Genomic DNA, 15,450 nt, shown 5'->3' with positions numbered 1-15,450 from the left:
CCCTACAGAGCCTAGGAGACAGGCAAACTGTAGATGCATAGCTTTGATTCTTGTGCAAATGAAGCTCAGACTTTCCTTCCCCAGACTGGCCAAATGCCATTCCAGATCATTTGACTCAGAACAAAAGATTTTTGCAGATCCAGGTTGGAGTGAAGGGGAGGCAGAATTCCTGGTCAGAGAGTCTTGTGCCTGGAGAGAAAGAAACAAGGCAGGTCTTTTGTAGAGAATAAGGATTGGGTCAGGTCAAGAGAGTAGGAAGAGAAGAAAAGAGCATGGATGGAGAAACTGAAGACAAAGATGAGATCGAAAGCATAGGAGCTTACTAAAACTATGAGAGGACAGAAAGAGAAGGGACAGAGAGGAGCTGAGTGTCAGGACAGAACTGAAGCTATATAAATAGAATTTTGTCTTAGAGAAATAAAGTAAACAGACAAAAGAGCATGGTGTAAATAGATTCTTTTCCCTAAGATAATCCCACACCAGACGTAGTATCTTCCCTAGGACTCTGGGAGGAATCTTCTCAGAGCAGGCCCCTGGGATAATTCTGATATCTACCTTTTCCATTTTCTTTCATCTGCCTGTCTGTCTATGTATCTATCTATCTATCTATCTATCTATCTACCTATCTATCTATCTATCTATTTATAGATACAGTATTCCTACTTAGCCCAGACTGGCCTGCAACTTTCTATGTATACCCCAAATGGTGCTAGAAAAAACTGGGCATTTAACGTGGAAGAATGAACTAGATCTTTATCTGTAGTGGGTAGCTGTTCCAGCTTTGACCTGGAAGTATTAACCCTTTGTGAGGCTTCTGGTAACTTCCATGCCTACCTATGACCGGTTCCTGGGACAGGGCCGAGACAGGAGCCCTTAAGACCTGAGATCTGGATATGCCAACTCTCTTGGTTTCTGGTGATCCTGGATGCTGGAAGACAGATCTAGTCAGAGTTCTCCAGAGAACCTTGCAGGACTGCACCTCACCTCCCAGATCCTGTAACCAACCCCTTTACTGGCTGTAAGTTACCCCAAAATAAATCTCCTTTTTAACTACGTGTAGTTGCCTTGATAAATCCCCACAATGTCTGGCACTCACATGGGGCAAACTCCAAACACCTGGGTGGCCTCTACCCTCAGCCTCCTCTGTGGCTGCTGTGGCATGCTTTCCACACTTCCCATGCTTCCCTGACTCGTCTTCCCCGTGTCTTTTAAAATTCCTGCCCCTCCTGGGGAACAAGTGCTTACCCATTCAGCCCATAACAACCTGGTACTACTCCTTCCCTTCCCTTCCTTTCTCCCTGGCTCATGGGCATGTATACCCACCTGCTGAGTTCTGTATAGCCAAGGAGCACCTCCACAGTGTGTCTGGTTCCATTCCTAAAGTAAGGGAGCAGCTAAGTCTGGTCCCAGGTCCCCTGGCAAGCTTAGCCCCCAGACCAGGACCAGACAAGAAAAGCCTCTGTGAGTGAGACATTCCACCCTTTCCCCATGTCCCAGCTCTCTCCCCAGCCCAAGGCTTCCACAGTCTCACTGTCCCTCTTGGAAGCTACTCAGAGGCTTCCTGGTTAAAATAGATGCTACACCACCCCCCAGCTGGCTCCCCAAGGGTGCTGCTCCCTCAGCTGCAGAGGCACTGAGAGATGCTCCGAGCCGTGGCTGCCAGCCATCATCTTTGCTGCCTGGAGCTCTTGGTGCCCTGAGCTCAGGCCATTCAACCCCACACAGGTGCCTCTTGGCTGAGAGAAGGGTGCTGAAGGGCTAAGCAGGTCATGAAAGCCAAGCCGGGCCCTAAAGCTCCAGGGAGTCACAGTAAGATCTGCCTAAATTGCCTCATGCACATGGGACACTCTGCTCCTGCCTGTAGCTGCTGCCAGCCAAAGCCTTCAACAGGACCTACTTTAGCACTACACCAGTGTCACCTGCTGGCTGAAAAGCGCTACTACAACCAAAAAAACCATTGAAAGGACAGTGAGACAAGCAAGCCGGTGTTTTATTTCAGGTAAGAGTACTTGATAATTTTACACCTAGAAACCAACCAACCAATTTTGAGTAATATGACTGAAAACATTACTTCACAAGAATTTGAAAACGTTTTTACCCATATGATGAACGACATTTTCCTGGAAATATACGACCTTCATGAGGCATATATGGCCTGTACCATTTTGGCATTTACCATAATAATTCACACAGCATTCAAATACTGTTTTAATAATAATAACAAAGGTGAGTCATTATTGGGACTGATACAGGCTTTAAAAGATAGCAATGAAGTCTTACATAAAAAGATTCTCTGGAATCTGCTAACCAGGATTTACAAGATAGTAATAATAATTTACAAAAGAGGCTTCTTAGTTTGGAATCTGCTAACTTAATATAAGAACTTCAGTCCATTAATAATAAACGTATAGCCAGATTTGATTTTATTGATAATAAATATGAATACTTAATGGATAGAACAATAACTCTCCAGGGTGAAGTTGTCGCTACTCAGACACTTTCTAAGGAAGAAAGATTATCATTAACTGATAAAATAAGGTCAATGGAATCATGTGTTTGAGAAGAACATAAAAGGTTGCATGATTCCATGAGAAATCTGTTCTTGCAAGCCACAGAAGAAACTCTCAGTAAACATGACAAGGGACCTAATAGGCGGAAGTGTAAGACCATACGGGTAACATCCCCAGATGGCTCACATACAATGGCTTATCCTGTCATCATCCATGAGAGGACCACAGATGATAGATACCCTGAGCCATATGTGGCATATATATTACAACCTATTTTGATGAGAGATTTTTAAAAATATGAAAGAAGCAATGGTCATTATGGCATACACTCAACATATGTAAGACAGATGTTAAATTCATGATCTACCTCACATAGAATCATTCCAGATTACTGGAATCAGTTAATTTCAGCTGTTCTAGAATATATCCAGCAGTTACAATGGAAAAGCTGGTTGAGAGAAAGGCAAGAAATTCAAAGCAACAATGTAAACTCAGCAGTTTTGAGATCTCCCAAGATTTTTGGTGAGGGATGTTTTGATGATAGGAATATACAAGCCACTTACGATGAGCATACAGTATCCCTATGCCATACTGCAGCTCTAAATGCTTGGGAAAAAATTTTCAGAACGAGGAAAACCAACTAAAGTATACACAAAGATATTTCAGGGACTGCAAGAACCTTTCACTGATTTTTTACAAAGGCTGACCACAGCTATAAAGAAAGCTGTGTCAGATAAAAATTAAAACAAGTATTAACTGAGTCCTTGGCATCTGATAATGCTAATACAGAATGCAAAAGAATACTTATGCCATTAAAGGTTAGATCACCTCCTTTAGAAGAATGGATTCAGTATACTAATGGTGTTGAGACTCTTAACTATAGTAATGAGTTGGATATGAGAGGCAATTCCCGGAGACGGAGGACGACCCCAGAGTACCAAATTTTTTAAATGTAGTACTCCACATCATATAAATAAAAACTGTACATGGGGTGCTCCTAGAAGTAATACTCCTCCAAGAAATAACACAAACAGGAGATCCCAACCTTCTGGATTATGTAGAAGATATAGCAAAGGCTGACATTGGACCAATGAGTGCAGATCAATAATAGATATATGAGGCAACCCTTTTACCAGTGGGAAACACTCAGTGGGGTTCTTACAGGCCCCCAAATCAAACGTGGTCCAAAAATTTTCAGCCACTGTGGAGGAAATTCCTCTCCAGGACAATTAAATAAACCAATGCCTAATGTAAAGAATGATATTGTACTGGATGATAGAACAACTCTGATAGATGAGTCAAAAATTCCAAAGAACACAATAAAATGAATATTTTGGCAGACTTCCATAACTGAACAAAGACCAAAGCTTAGAATCCGAATTAATGGCATTGTTCTGGAGAACCTAGTAGACATGGGTGTGGATGTGACTGTAATTACGCCAAAATCATGGAATCCGGATTGGTCTCTTCAAGAGGTAGAAGTCCAAATTCTAAGGATTGGAACCCTATCTCAGATAAAATGGAGTTCAAGATGAGTTGAATACACAGGGCCAGAAGGACAGAGAGGAAGGCTGAAGCCATAAGTAGCAAATGTAGCAGTGAATCTTTAGGGCCTAGATTTGCTCCAATAGTGGAATACCCAGATTAAAACTCCTACACTCTCAAAAAAGGAATACAGACCAATACATGTTTCTAGAAATAATATTATAACATGCTATAAAAAACAGTCACCGACCATTCAGTCTGTACATAAACAGAGCACAACTGCTATTGAACTCTCAGAAGTACCAACAGCCTTACCTTTAAAATGGCTAACTAATAAACCTGTCTGGGTTGAACAATGGCATTTGACAAATAAGAAGCTACAAGCTTTAGAACAGCTGGTTCAAGAGCTGTTAAAAGCTCAACACATTGAAGAATCTACCAGTCCTTGGAATTCTCTTGTGTTTGTTATTTAGAAAAAAAAAAAAAAAGTCTGGTAATTGGAAAATACTGACAGATCTAAGAGCTATTAATAAAATAATTCAGGCCATGGGCTCCCTACAGACTGGGATGCCCTTTCCCTCTCTGCTACCCAAAGAATGGCCTATAATAGTTATTGACTTAAAAGACTGCTTCATTACCATACCCTTACAAGAAAATGATCGAGAAAAATTTGCCTTCACAGTACCTAATTATAACAATTCCAAAACAAGAGATATCAATGGAAGGTCTTCCCACAGGGAATGTTAAATAAGCCCTACCCTGTGCCAATACTTTGTACAAAAACCATTGGAGACAATTCATGTGAAGTTTCCACAATCCATAATTTATCATTATACAGATGATATCTTATTAGCTGATCCAAAGTTAGGCATATTAGAAAGCATGTGTGAAGAAGTAAAAAAAAGTTTTGCCTCTCTGGGGACTGCAAATTGCTCCTGAAAAACTACAAAGAGGAGATTCTATTAATTACTTAGGATATAAGATAGAGCTACAAAAAATTAGACCCCCAAAAGGTACAATTAAGGAGAGATCAATTGCAGACACTTAATGATTTTCAAAAGTTGTTAGGAGGCATTTCCAACTTACTGGGTATCGTGGGAATACCCAGTGATGGACTACAAAATTTGGCTAATACTTTAAAAGGGGACAAAGTATTAAATAGTTCAAGAGAATTACCAGCCAAAGCTGAGAAGGAATTGACTCTAGTAGAAAAGACAATTTGAGAAGTACATGTGGATCATGTGAATCCAGAACTTAAATGCATTCTGGTCATACACCCCTTCAGACATTCCACCACATGTATTTTTAGGCAGAGGGAAGATATTATATTGGAATGGATATTTCTACCACATAAACCAAGTAAGAAGTTAAAGACTTATATAGAAAAGATCCTGATTTGATTCAAAAAGGAAAATTAAGCCTTCACCAGCAGAAATTATAGTACCTTTCACTAATGAGGAAATTTCCTCACTATGGAAAGATAATGAATACTGGCAGAGAGCCTGCAGTAACTTTTGGGGAGAGATTGACAACCATTACCCCAAAAGCAAGAGAATAAAATTCATAAATATGACTGAATGGGTCCTTCCTCACATTGTACAAAAAAAGGCAATACCTGGGATCCTCACATACATGTCATGTTATGTTTAAATCCAAACTTCCCATTTTGATATTAATAATGTTCAAGTTTTTCACAAGAAAAAAATAATTTTTTCCAATATCAATCTTTGAAGTCTCCAGAAGGAAGATGGGGCCCCACAACAACTCTACCCAGTTCAGAATGATGCCATAGTACTCATCATCATACTACACTTCTAGCCGGAATCTCAGATAATCTTACCCATTACTCTAAGACTGGCTGCAGAATCTACAGTTAGTCCTACTAAGACTTAGCTATCTGAGCTTTCTTACAAGCCCCCACAAAGATACCATTGCCCCCTGAACAGCAATCGCCTTCTGAACAACAGGATGCAATTCTAAGAAAACAATGCCCATTTTCCCAAAGGTTTTATGTTTCTGAGAGTTATGGATAATGGCTATAAGGTTGGGGGTGGAAGAAAACATTGGACTCAGTATTCCCCTTAAAAAAAGAAAAAAGAGGAATGGATAAGTATAGAATATTAAGGTAGATTATTGTATATACTAATAAACTAATTTAGTAAAATATCAGCCTTAGATAAATTGTACTGTTATGGATTCTTATATATTGAAACAAATATAAACTATTTTTATATTCTTATTCCAGATAATTTGTATATTGAAACAAATACAGAACCATATTTGTCATAATGTACATATATTTCTACTCTTGTTTGAAGTATTTGTATATTGATACAAATGTAAAATTATAATTGTCATACTGTATGTATGTTCTACCTCTGTTTAGGATATTTGGTATATTGCTACATATTTAGGATTATTGTCATATTGCATATTGCACCATACATTCCTATCTCTGCTTCAGCTACTTTGTGTATTGTCACAATTTTGAGGTCATTGTCCTTTTACTATACATTTGCTTACAGACTATTTATTCTGTATACATGAGGCCTTAGTCCTTAGGTTATCTAGGTAGATAAGACTTACAGATTTATAGTCACCCATGCTTGTCATCTCTATAGTTATGTTAGTTAGGCTGTCCAGATTTACAAGTACATAGGTCAGATGGAAAAGTAGTCTTCAAACACTTCATAGACCTGAAGAATACGGCACTTAAATGTTTTGATAACTTGGAATTCTGTTGACGTGAGACACAATTGCTCCTGGCAGCACTGATCTGATCCCAAGAGAATGTTGGGCTTCTGAGACATTTCCCTTTGGAAGTTTTTCTTCACCTTGGCACAAAGTGGCCCACTGGGAAGAGAATTGCCCTTGCCTCCACTGCTGACAGTAAAATGGTCTGACAGATACTCTAGGCCTTTAGCCAATTTGAATGCACCAATGATACTGAGAAACTTTAGGTGACTGTCCAGGCTGCCAGCTGTCTCTGTCTACTCTTGCAAGACTCCCGAAAGTTGCTTGCATCCTTCTCCCATTTCTCAGGTATTATTGTATTTCTTCTCAGGTCTTTGATGGGATTGAAGACCAACAGTTATAGTTACAATCTTCTTGTATCTTAGCTAGAACATATTAAGTATGAGATTTAGGTTCTTTAGGATAGGATACCTTTTGGAATGATCTCTGTAGCATACACTTTACCTATGCTCCAGACTTCTCTGGATTTTAATATTTTAGTATGGGTCTCTTGTTTGATATTGTTTGTGTTGGTTGTGGTCCTATCTTGTCCAGGTCGTTATCCCTTATTCCTCCTGGAGAATATTTGATAATAATTCCTATTGTATGTAGTTTTGTATTAGGTTGGAACTTTTTTATTTAGACAAAAGGAGGAGATGTAGTTTTTAGGATTCTGTTCTCCCTCTTCCGGGAGACGTCCTCTAACGTCTTACATCATCAGGGAGCACAGGCGACTATGTCCCTGCCTTAAAAAGCCGGACACGGACCCCCACCCTCTCTTTCTGTTTCCTCTCTGCTGTCTGCTCTGCCCTGCTTCCCTCCCCTACCAGGCCTGGCTTCTCCCTCCTATCCCCTCTTCTTTCTAATAAAGCCCTTTCTAACTCTGGTAGCCATGGCCCATGACTCTTCCAACCAGCACCATTCATCCTTTCAGTGGTGGGTTCTGTTCCAACGTTGACCTGGAAGTACTACGCCCTCACTAGTGAGGCTTCCGGTAACTGCCATGCCTACCTATGACCTGTCCCTGGGATGGAGCTGAGACAGGAGCCCTTAAGACCCAAGATCCGGATGTGCCAGATATCTTGGTTCCTGGTGATCCTGGATGCTGGAAGACAGATCGAATCAAAGTTCTCCAGAGAACCCCGCTGGACTTCACCTCACCTCTCCCAGATCCTGTAACCAACCCCTTTACTGGCTAAAAGTTACCCCAAAATAAACCCCCTTTTTAGCTACATGGGGTTGCCTTGATAAATCCTCACAATATTTATTTCTCTGCCTGCATAAAAATCAACTCCAAATGGACCAACTACCTTAATGTAAGACCTGATAATCTGAAATTACTATTGGAAAAGTAGGGAAAACTCACCAAGATAGAGACATAGGTTAGAACTTTGTGAATTAAACTCCATTTGTCCAGGAAATATGGCCAACCATTGATAAATGAGTTGTCATAAATGTCACTATATGAACTAATTTGGATATTATCAAAAGATGAAAATACATTTGCCTGTGTGTGAATTGGAGACCCTTGCACATTGTTGGCAGAGCAAGCATTGATACAACCATCATGAGACACAGTGCAGAGATTTCTCAAAATATAAAACCATGTCTGCCCTGTGATCCAGTCATCCCAATATCCTAGACATAACAAAAGAAAGGAGGTCAGGATGCCAAAGAGACCTGTGTACTACCCCATGTATCTGAGACCTATTCATGACAGGCAGGCTATGTAGTCAACCGGCATGCATCGAGGGGTGAACTGATACAGCACAGTACAGGAATCCTCACAAAACCAAAACCAGACCTGCCAGATGACAGATGCTGGCTGTGTCTCACAGGAAGAGAAGTGAGCTGCTTTTTGAATTTCTTCTGACAGTGATTTGGTTGCAGGTGGCCAGGGCTCCTGTCATTTTGGAAGCCTCTCAGTCTCTCATTCACATGGGAGCACAGAGCATCCCTTGTCCCTTGAAGGAAACTCTGCCCCCTCAACAAGATACAAATGGCAGGGCAGAAATACAAATTGAGGAGGGAAGCAGGTTACAGGCTACACAAAGGCAATGCCTTGTGATTAGGAGTCAGGGCCGTTTTGTGAGCATTTCCACACCCAAATATAAGGACCTTTTTGATGATGCTGAGATAGGACAACTGCAGAGAAAGTTGGAAGTATTTCAAAATGAATCCAAACCTAATCCTTTAACAATGTGTCTACCCTACATCCACATGTCCGTTGAAGAAGAATGTGATTAGGCCTTATGATTTAGGAGGTACAAACCTGTCACCCCAGTACCCAGGACTCTGAGCAGGAGTATCAGGAGTTGTAGGTCAACCTAGGCTACACAGCAAGACCCTGTCTCAGAGAAAGAAAGGGAAGAGGAATACGGAGACTTGTGGCCAACTTGAGTCAACCTGAAGGACTTTATGCTAAGAAAAATTTACCCTTAGAAGAGAGGAACACTGCGTATGTGGAGCCTAAAACAAACTCTCCATTAGTGATAATAGCGGGATGGAGAGATGTTTCCAGGATGTAGACGAGGCAGTATGTAGGAGGAAGAGGGCAGAGATCTAATGCACAGAATGAAGACCAAAGTACATCATGCAGAATGGGGCTGCTCTCACCACAGGGAGAAATTCAGAAGATATACATGCTGACCAATTCCACTATCAAAATATTCATACAGATATAAATCAGGACATCAGAGCATGTGGTTCAAATATACAAAGGAATTTATTGTAACAAGAAAACAGTATCTTTATTCATACTGTGCCGTGTATCTTTTTGTCCAGTGCCTGTCTTTCTTGGTAACACTTCTGCAGAGCAATCTTATGCCCAGCTCTCTGAGGATATCCTTGATGGCTGCTCTTCACCTGGATACACAATGCATAAAGTCATCAGTCACTCAGCTCTCACTATCTAGGACCTTTCCTTAGAGACTGTCTTCATGGTTCAGTTCTCTAGGTATTGGTTGATGTCACTCTCTAAAAGGGGCCCCACTATAAAAGCCCTCAAACTGCTGTCAGTGTTCTCTATGTCTGTCCCTTGCAGCCGGCAGTATTTGGGATGAAGAAGTGGTGTCCCTGCCTAGGTGATCAAGGGAACAGCTGACTCCATGCAGTAGATGGAGGGGACTTGAGAAGCACCTCACCATCACATGGCTCCTGACAGGAGAAGAGAGGCATCACCCTCAGTGAGGTAAGTCTCCGAGCTGCCTCAGACACTGTTCCCCCAAAACAAGGGGTTAGTACAAGGGCCTGGGTGCTACCTGCATCAGTAGACATTTTCTCTTGTTGCTCTTAGTCCATCTGCTTGTAAGTCTCTGGCCCAACTTCTCTGTCAATCAGAAGAAGCCTCTTTTATCAAGGAGACCTGATAACAAGGCATTTTGGTAAGATGACCAAATGCTCAGTTGTCCATCATCCTGTAACAAATCACATCTTCCCCATGGCCTGAGCAGAGGAGCATCACCTGTGTGTCCCCCTTCCATCCAGTGTGTTAGGGCTTGAGTGGCATCTCCTGCTCTAAGCACCATCCAGTTGAAAATGTCCCTTGCTGAGTGTAGTCCCAGGAGTCTCTTGGGTAGCCCCAGCATAGGGTCACACAGGCAGCAAAGGATTTTCCCAGCCTGATGCCTGGAGACAAAGCCTCAGCAACAGCAATGTCCCTACAGGATGTCAGAAAGAAAACAGCTGAATCTTTGTGAGAGGTACTGTTGAAAATAGTATCTTGTGGTGTACTAAATTGTGGTTTTGGGGTACACTAGAGTGTGGGCCTAAGGAGGGGTGTGGATTTGACCTCTTAAATCACTTTAGTTGTCTCTGAGTTATCTTAGGAGGTAGGAATATGGCAAGAGACCATGAGCCACCCCAGAGGAAGCCCTCACTGTCAGGCCTGGGGTTGCCATTGTTTTCCCATCAACAGATTCTATCCACGATCATGCTTGGATAGATTCAGCTCCATCTCTGAATTCAACTGTCAAACACTCCAGACCTCACCTTGCTTCCACTCAAAGCACAGCTGGTGGGCCTTACCTTGCACAGGAACGGATGTCCTGGGGCAAAATGTGCACCATGGCCTGTGCTGGCTTCACATGGCTCTGCAAAGCAATAGAGCAGGGTGGTAAGTGATTGTGTTGGAGGTGGAGACAGGAACAGGCTGAGTTAGAAGGATTTGAGGCATTTCCAGGAGGGAAATCACATGAAATATGAAATTATCTTGCTTGAATGGGAGCCCTCTCCCATTCAAGCAAACTTCACTAGTGTCAACTGTGCATGAGGTACATTTGGGAGAAGTGTGTGTGTGTGTGTGTGTGTGTGTGTGTGTGTGTGTGTGTGTGTGTGTCCCTGTCTGTCCAGATACAGAGTACAGAGGAGTGCATCCATATGACTCAGATTGCAAAGCAACAAGCAGTTCAACAGTAATAGTGCTGGGGTGTGTTGTGAAGGTGTCTGGATCTGGTGGGGACGGGAAGCAAGCTGTCTAGTAGTTCAGGATGGTGCTGAGAGCCGCACCATAACTAATGGACTCACCTGTTGCCACACACTCTACCTTCCCAAATGAGCACCAGATGGACACTCCCTGCAAATTCGTTCCTCTGTGTCTGGCTCCAACCTGGTCAGCAATATTCATCGTGAACGCACACAAACTGGGCAGGCCCTCTGGGGTCCTCCTCTGCTTCCGGTGTCGCTGTCTCTTCTAATGGCTCACAGGTACACCTGGAGACAGGTAGCTGGACTGATCATCTCACTGTGCGTGGAAGGTCCTCTGAGGCCTGTTTTCCTAATGATCACAGCACTCCGTGGATCCTTGTTTAAAGGATCTCGGGTCCCACAGAGTGCTTCACTTTACTGGCACAATTGTGGCACCAAGAGCCATCATGAACCTACCTGCAAGGGAGAGTCAGGAGGATCATGAGTCTGTGAGACTTGCCTCCCAGAATCCTTTCTCAGTCCTCAGGGTCCAGGTGATCTGAGAAAGGTGTGGCATTCCCCCTCCTCCCCAGTCTTCATCTGCAGACACAGGAACACTTTGCTCCTAGTTTCAGCCTGTGATATGAACACAGCTTCCCATGGCACACAGCCATCTGAACTTCCTACTTGGCTCTCTCCAGCGCCCGTGTGCATCCTCAGCATGCTGCTCTCCACTCTCTGGTTTCAGTTATGGGGAGCACAGTGCTCCAACAGCACTTGAAATAGACACAAGAAAGGGGCCTCTTAGGAGAGCACGCAGGTCTTCTGCTTAGCTGTGCTGGCCCTGTGCAGTCTGATTCCTCCTGAGCGCCTGTCCCATTGCTCTCTTCACCAACCCTTCTCCTCATCCATGCCCAGCCTCGGGACACTATCCTCTGCTGTCTGTCTACATCTAGGTCAAGTTTCTCAGGAAGGATACTGTGGGATTTGCTTTCTGGTGTGATAATATAGTATCACCTATTCCTATAATCTGTTTATTTAAAAGCATATCATTTAGTCCAGGAAACAGCATACTGAGTAAAGGTACTTGACCCCAAGCCTAGGGACCTTAATTCATTCCCTAGGACCCACATGGTGTAAAGACAGAACTGATTCCTGCATGTTAACTTCCACACACATATAGTAAATAAATATTTTTTTCTTTAAAGAAAAGATCATTAAAAAAAAAGAGGCCTAGATACAAAAGTGCATTGGAGCCCCTCCACCTACCTGTTGCCTTGGCTCCCTCCATGGCCCTTTAAGCTCACAGCCAGGATTTTGTTGCAGCCTAGGCGCTCCCTCTTTTCTGTTGGTAAGCAGCAACATAAACTTCTCAGGCCTTTTATAATCCTGCTCTTTAGGCTCTTCCAAATCCGCTTTCTAAAGGGGGCTCTGGGTGCAATCTGGCACTGGCCACTGAAGTATCCCTGGGATGTTTCTGGGGAGGATGGGCTGAGGTCTTTTTCTTGTACAATGAGATCCTCATCCTGGGCCTCCTTGCTGGAGAATGGGGGTGATCTATCCTGTGAGGTCATGTTGTTCTTTGAAGCAGCTGTAGCCACACTGTGGGGCTGTCCTCTGAGGTCCTCCTGAAGTGCAGTTTGTGGGAGAGATGAACTGGTCTTTTCACCTCTCCGACTAGCTGTAGCCACGCTGTGGGGCTGTCCTCTGAGGTCCTCCTGAGGTGAGGTTTGTGGGAGAGATGAGCCAATAATTTCACCTGATGTGTTGCCGTCTTTGCACTGAACTTCCTCCATTGGGGTGTGATGAGATAAAACATCCTGTGAGGACACCTTGCTCTTTGATTTGTTAGGGCCAGCTTCGGACACATTCCGGGATAACTTGTTGGAATAAGTTTCCAGTGCTGAAGACACGCTGGTACATATTTCATCGGAGGTGTTAATAGTGCTCTCTGAATCCCCCGAGGAGCTGTTCATGAAAGTAGCCTCATGTACACGCTGGGGGCAGATTCTGTGAACTGGGTCTGTTTTCTTGTTAGGGCAGTTCAGGGCGGGAGGCGTACTGTACCTCCCCTTTTTATCATTCTCAGGACTCTCAGGGAGAGTGGGCAACATGGAAGAAGTGGGAAGGATAGGGACACTAGATCCCCTCTTTATAGTCACTTTAGGTATTGTAGGAAGGCCTGTAATACGGTTCAAGGTTCCAGCAGCCTGCTTGGGCTGAAGAGCTTTTATAATGTCATCTCCCCAGGGTGACTGCTGCCTAAGAATCAAGTAGGTGGCCATCACTTGATCAAACTTCTTCTCCTGTAAAGATTCTAGTATCTCTCTTTGTTTATAACCCATGACACCCATGATGACCATCACAGTGGGGTCTGGGTAGCTGTCCTCATTGTTCTCTCTAAAGGGATTGGGAGAACCTTCACTGCCATGCTTCAGCCATTGAAAGCCCACAACGTCACCTATTCTTGGTCGTTGTCCAGGATTTACAGTTAACAACTTAGCAATAACATCCCAAAGCTCTGGCGACAGCTTGAATTTAACAGAGTACTTTCCTGCCAAGATTTTGTCCTTTAGTACCCCAATAGTAACTCCCTTGAAAGGGAGGCACCCTGTCGACATAAAGTAGAGTACAACCCCCAAACTCCAGATGTCGGTTGCTCGGCCATCGTAGCCTCCACCTTCAAAGAGTTCTGGGGCACAATAAGGTAGGGTCCCACAGAAATATGCTAGCTTCTTCCCCATGGTGCCCAGCCCAAAATCACTGAGTTTTATATTGCCTTTGCCATCCACTAAAATATTTTCAGGCTTTAGGTCCCTGTGAGCAATCCCTTTCTTGTGACAATACTGGAGGGCACATACCATCTGTTTAAATACCTTACGGGACTCCTCCTCCTGTAGGTAGCCAAACTCCACAATCCTGCCCATCAGCTCTCCGCCTGGGGCATGTTCCATAACCATGTAAGTGTTATTTGTGGTGTCGATTATGTGCAGAAGTTTAATGATATTGGGATGGTCTAGAGATTTCATTATTTCAATTTCTGATTTGATGAATCTGTTCTTTGCACTTTTTGGAAGAACTTTTACTGCTACCTTTGTCTGGGTGAGTAGATGGCTAGCCAATTTTACTTCTCCAAATGCTCCCCGGCCAAGGGTCTTTAGGATTTTATAGTGCTCTGTCAAAGCCTCTTCATCAAAGGAGTTGTACCGTAGGGTGTTGCCTTGACCCATTTCCCACCTCCTCATCTTTGTTGATATAAATGCTCGTACCAACACCAACTAGTGATGCAAGATAAAAATTAATTAAAAGCGGGTCTAGGAGAAACATTTATAGCTATAAATTCCTGCAGTTAAAAAAAGGTGGATGTCCAAAATAACCTAATGATGCATGTCATGGTCATAGGACAACGAGAACAAGCCAAACCCAAGAGACATAGAAGAAATGCTCAAGTCCAGAGCAGAAATTGATGAAATGGGAACTAAAATAATACAAGGACCAATGTAACAAAGACTTGATTATTTTAAGAATAAATATAACTGATGTAATCTTAGCCAAAATAACGAATAGGAAAATTTAAGATACAAGTTAATAATATTAGAGACAAAATAAGAAACTAATAGAAAAATTTAAGATACCAGTTAATAATATGGGAGACAAAATAACATGGTATTACCAGAGATACAACTGAAATCCAGACATCTAGACAATCACTAGGGAATGTTTTTAAAATGTTCCAGTGAATTGGAAAAATCTAGAATAAACTTCTAGACACATATTAGCTATCAAAACTCAACTAAGAAGATATAAAGCACCTAAATTGAAAGACTGTCAGAGTCAGAGGCAGTGGATGACAATACAAACTGTTTTCTGCACAAAGCAGGGCACTTGCCCATCTGAGTTTACAGCATTGTGACCTGCTTAAGCTCACTCCAGACAAAAATCTCTGCATGAAGAGGGGAGGTGGGACAAGAAGTCACACCCCTGATGAACTATTGACAACTGATAGATTCCAGGAGAGGGAGAACACATTTTAAGGGTGTGGCCCCTGGTAGGTGGAACCGACCACTCTCCAGTGGAAGGCCATATATCCAAGAGTATAAGGACAACAGAAACTGTATTTGAAGGTGAAAAACAAAACAAAAAGACACAAATATGGGTGGTAGGAAAGGGAGTATGGAAGATCTGGGAGGAATTGGAGGGAGGGATAAACATGACCAAAACATATTGTATGAAATTCTCAAAGAACTAATTTAAAACAGAAAAAAAAAAAAAAGCAACAAAATCGAAATAGCAATTTAAAATAATCTCTTGACAAACA

The 15,450-nt window shown here is 42.6% G+C and overlaps 1 protein-coding gene across 1 annotated transcript; it reads right to left on the bottom strand.

Annotated features, from left to right (window-relative positions):
- Positions 1–12,397: 12,397 nt before the first annotated feature.
- Positions 12,398–14,377, bottom strand: LOC128100398 (sperm motility kinase X-like). Its single transcript, XM_052722523.1, has one exon. It carries the CDS (start codon positions 14,375–14,377, stop codon positions 12,398–12,400), a length of 1,980 nt encoding a protein of 659 aa, XP_052578483.1.
- Positions 14,378–15,450: the final 1,073 nt, after the last annotated feature.

This window comes from Peromyscus californicus, unplaced genomic scaffold (genome assembly GCF_007827085.1).
Source record: "Peromyscus californicus insignis strain IS unplaced genomic scaffold, ASM782708v3 Scaffold_7__1_contigs__length_154581171, whole genome shotgun sequence".
Taxonomy (NCBI): Eukaryota; Metazoa; Chordata; class Mammalia; order Rodentia; family Cricetidae; genus Peromyscus; species Peromyscus californicus.
Note: the sequence above shows the minus strand (reverse complement) of the source record. Positions and strands in the feature narration are given on the sequence as shown.

Bases quoted from the DNA above. Each gene is read 5' to 3' on its own strand.
- LOC128100398 (XM_052722523.1), bottom strand. From the start codon at position 14,377: ATGAGGAGGTGGGAAATGGGTCAAGGCAACACCCTACGGTACAACTCC.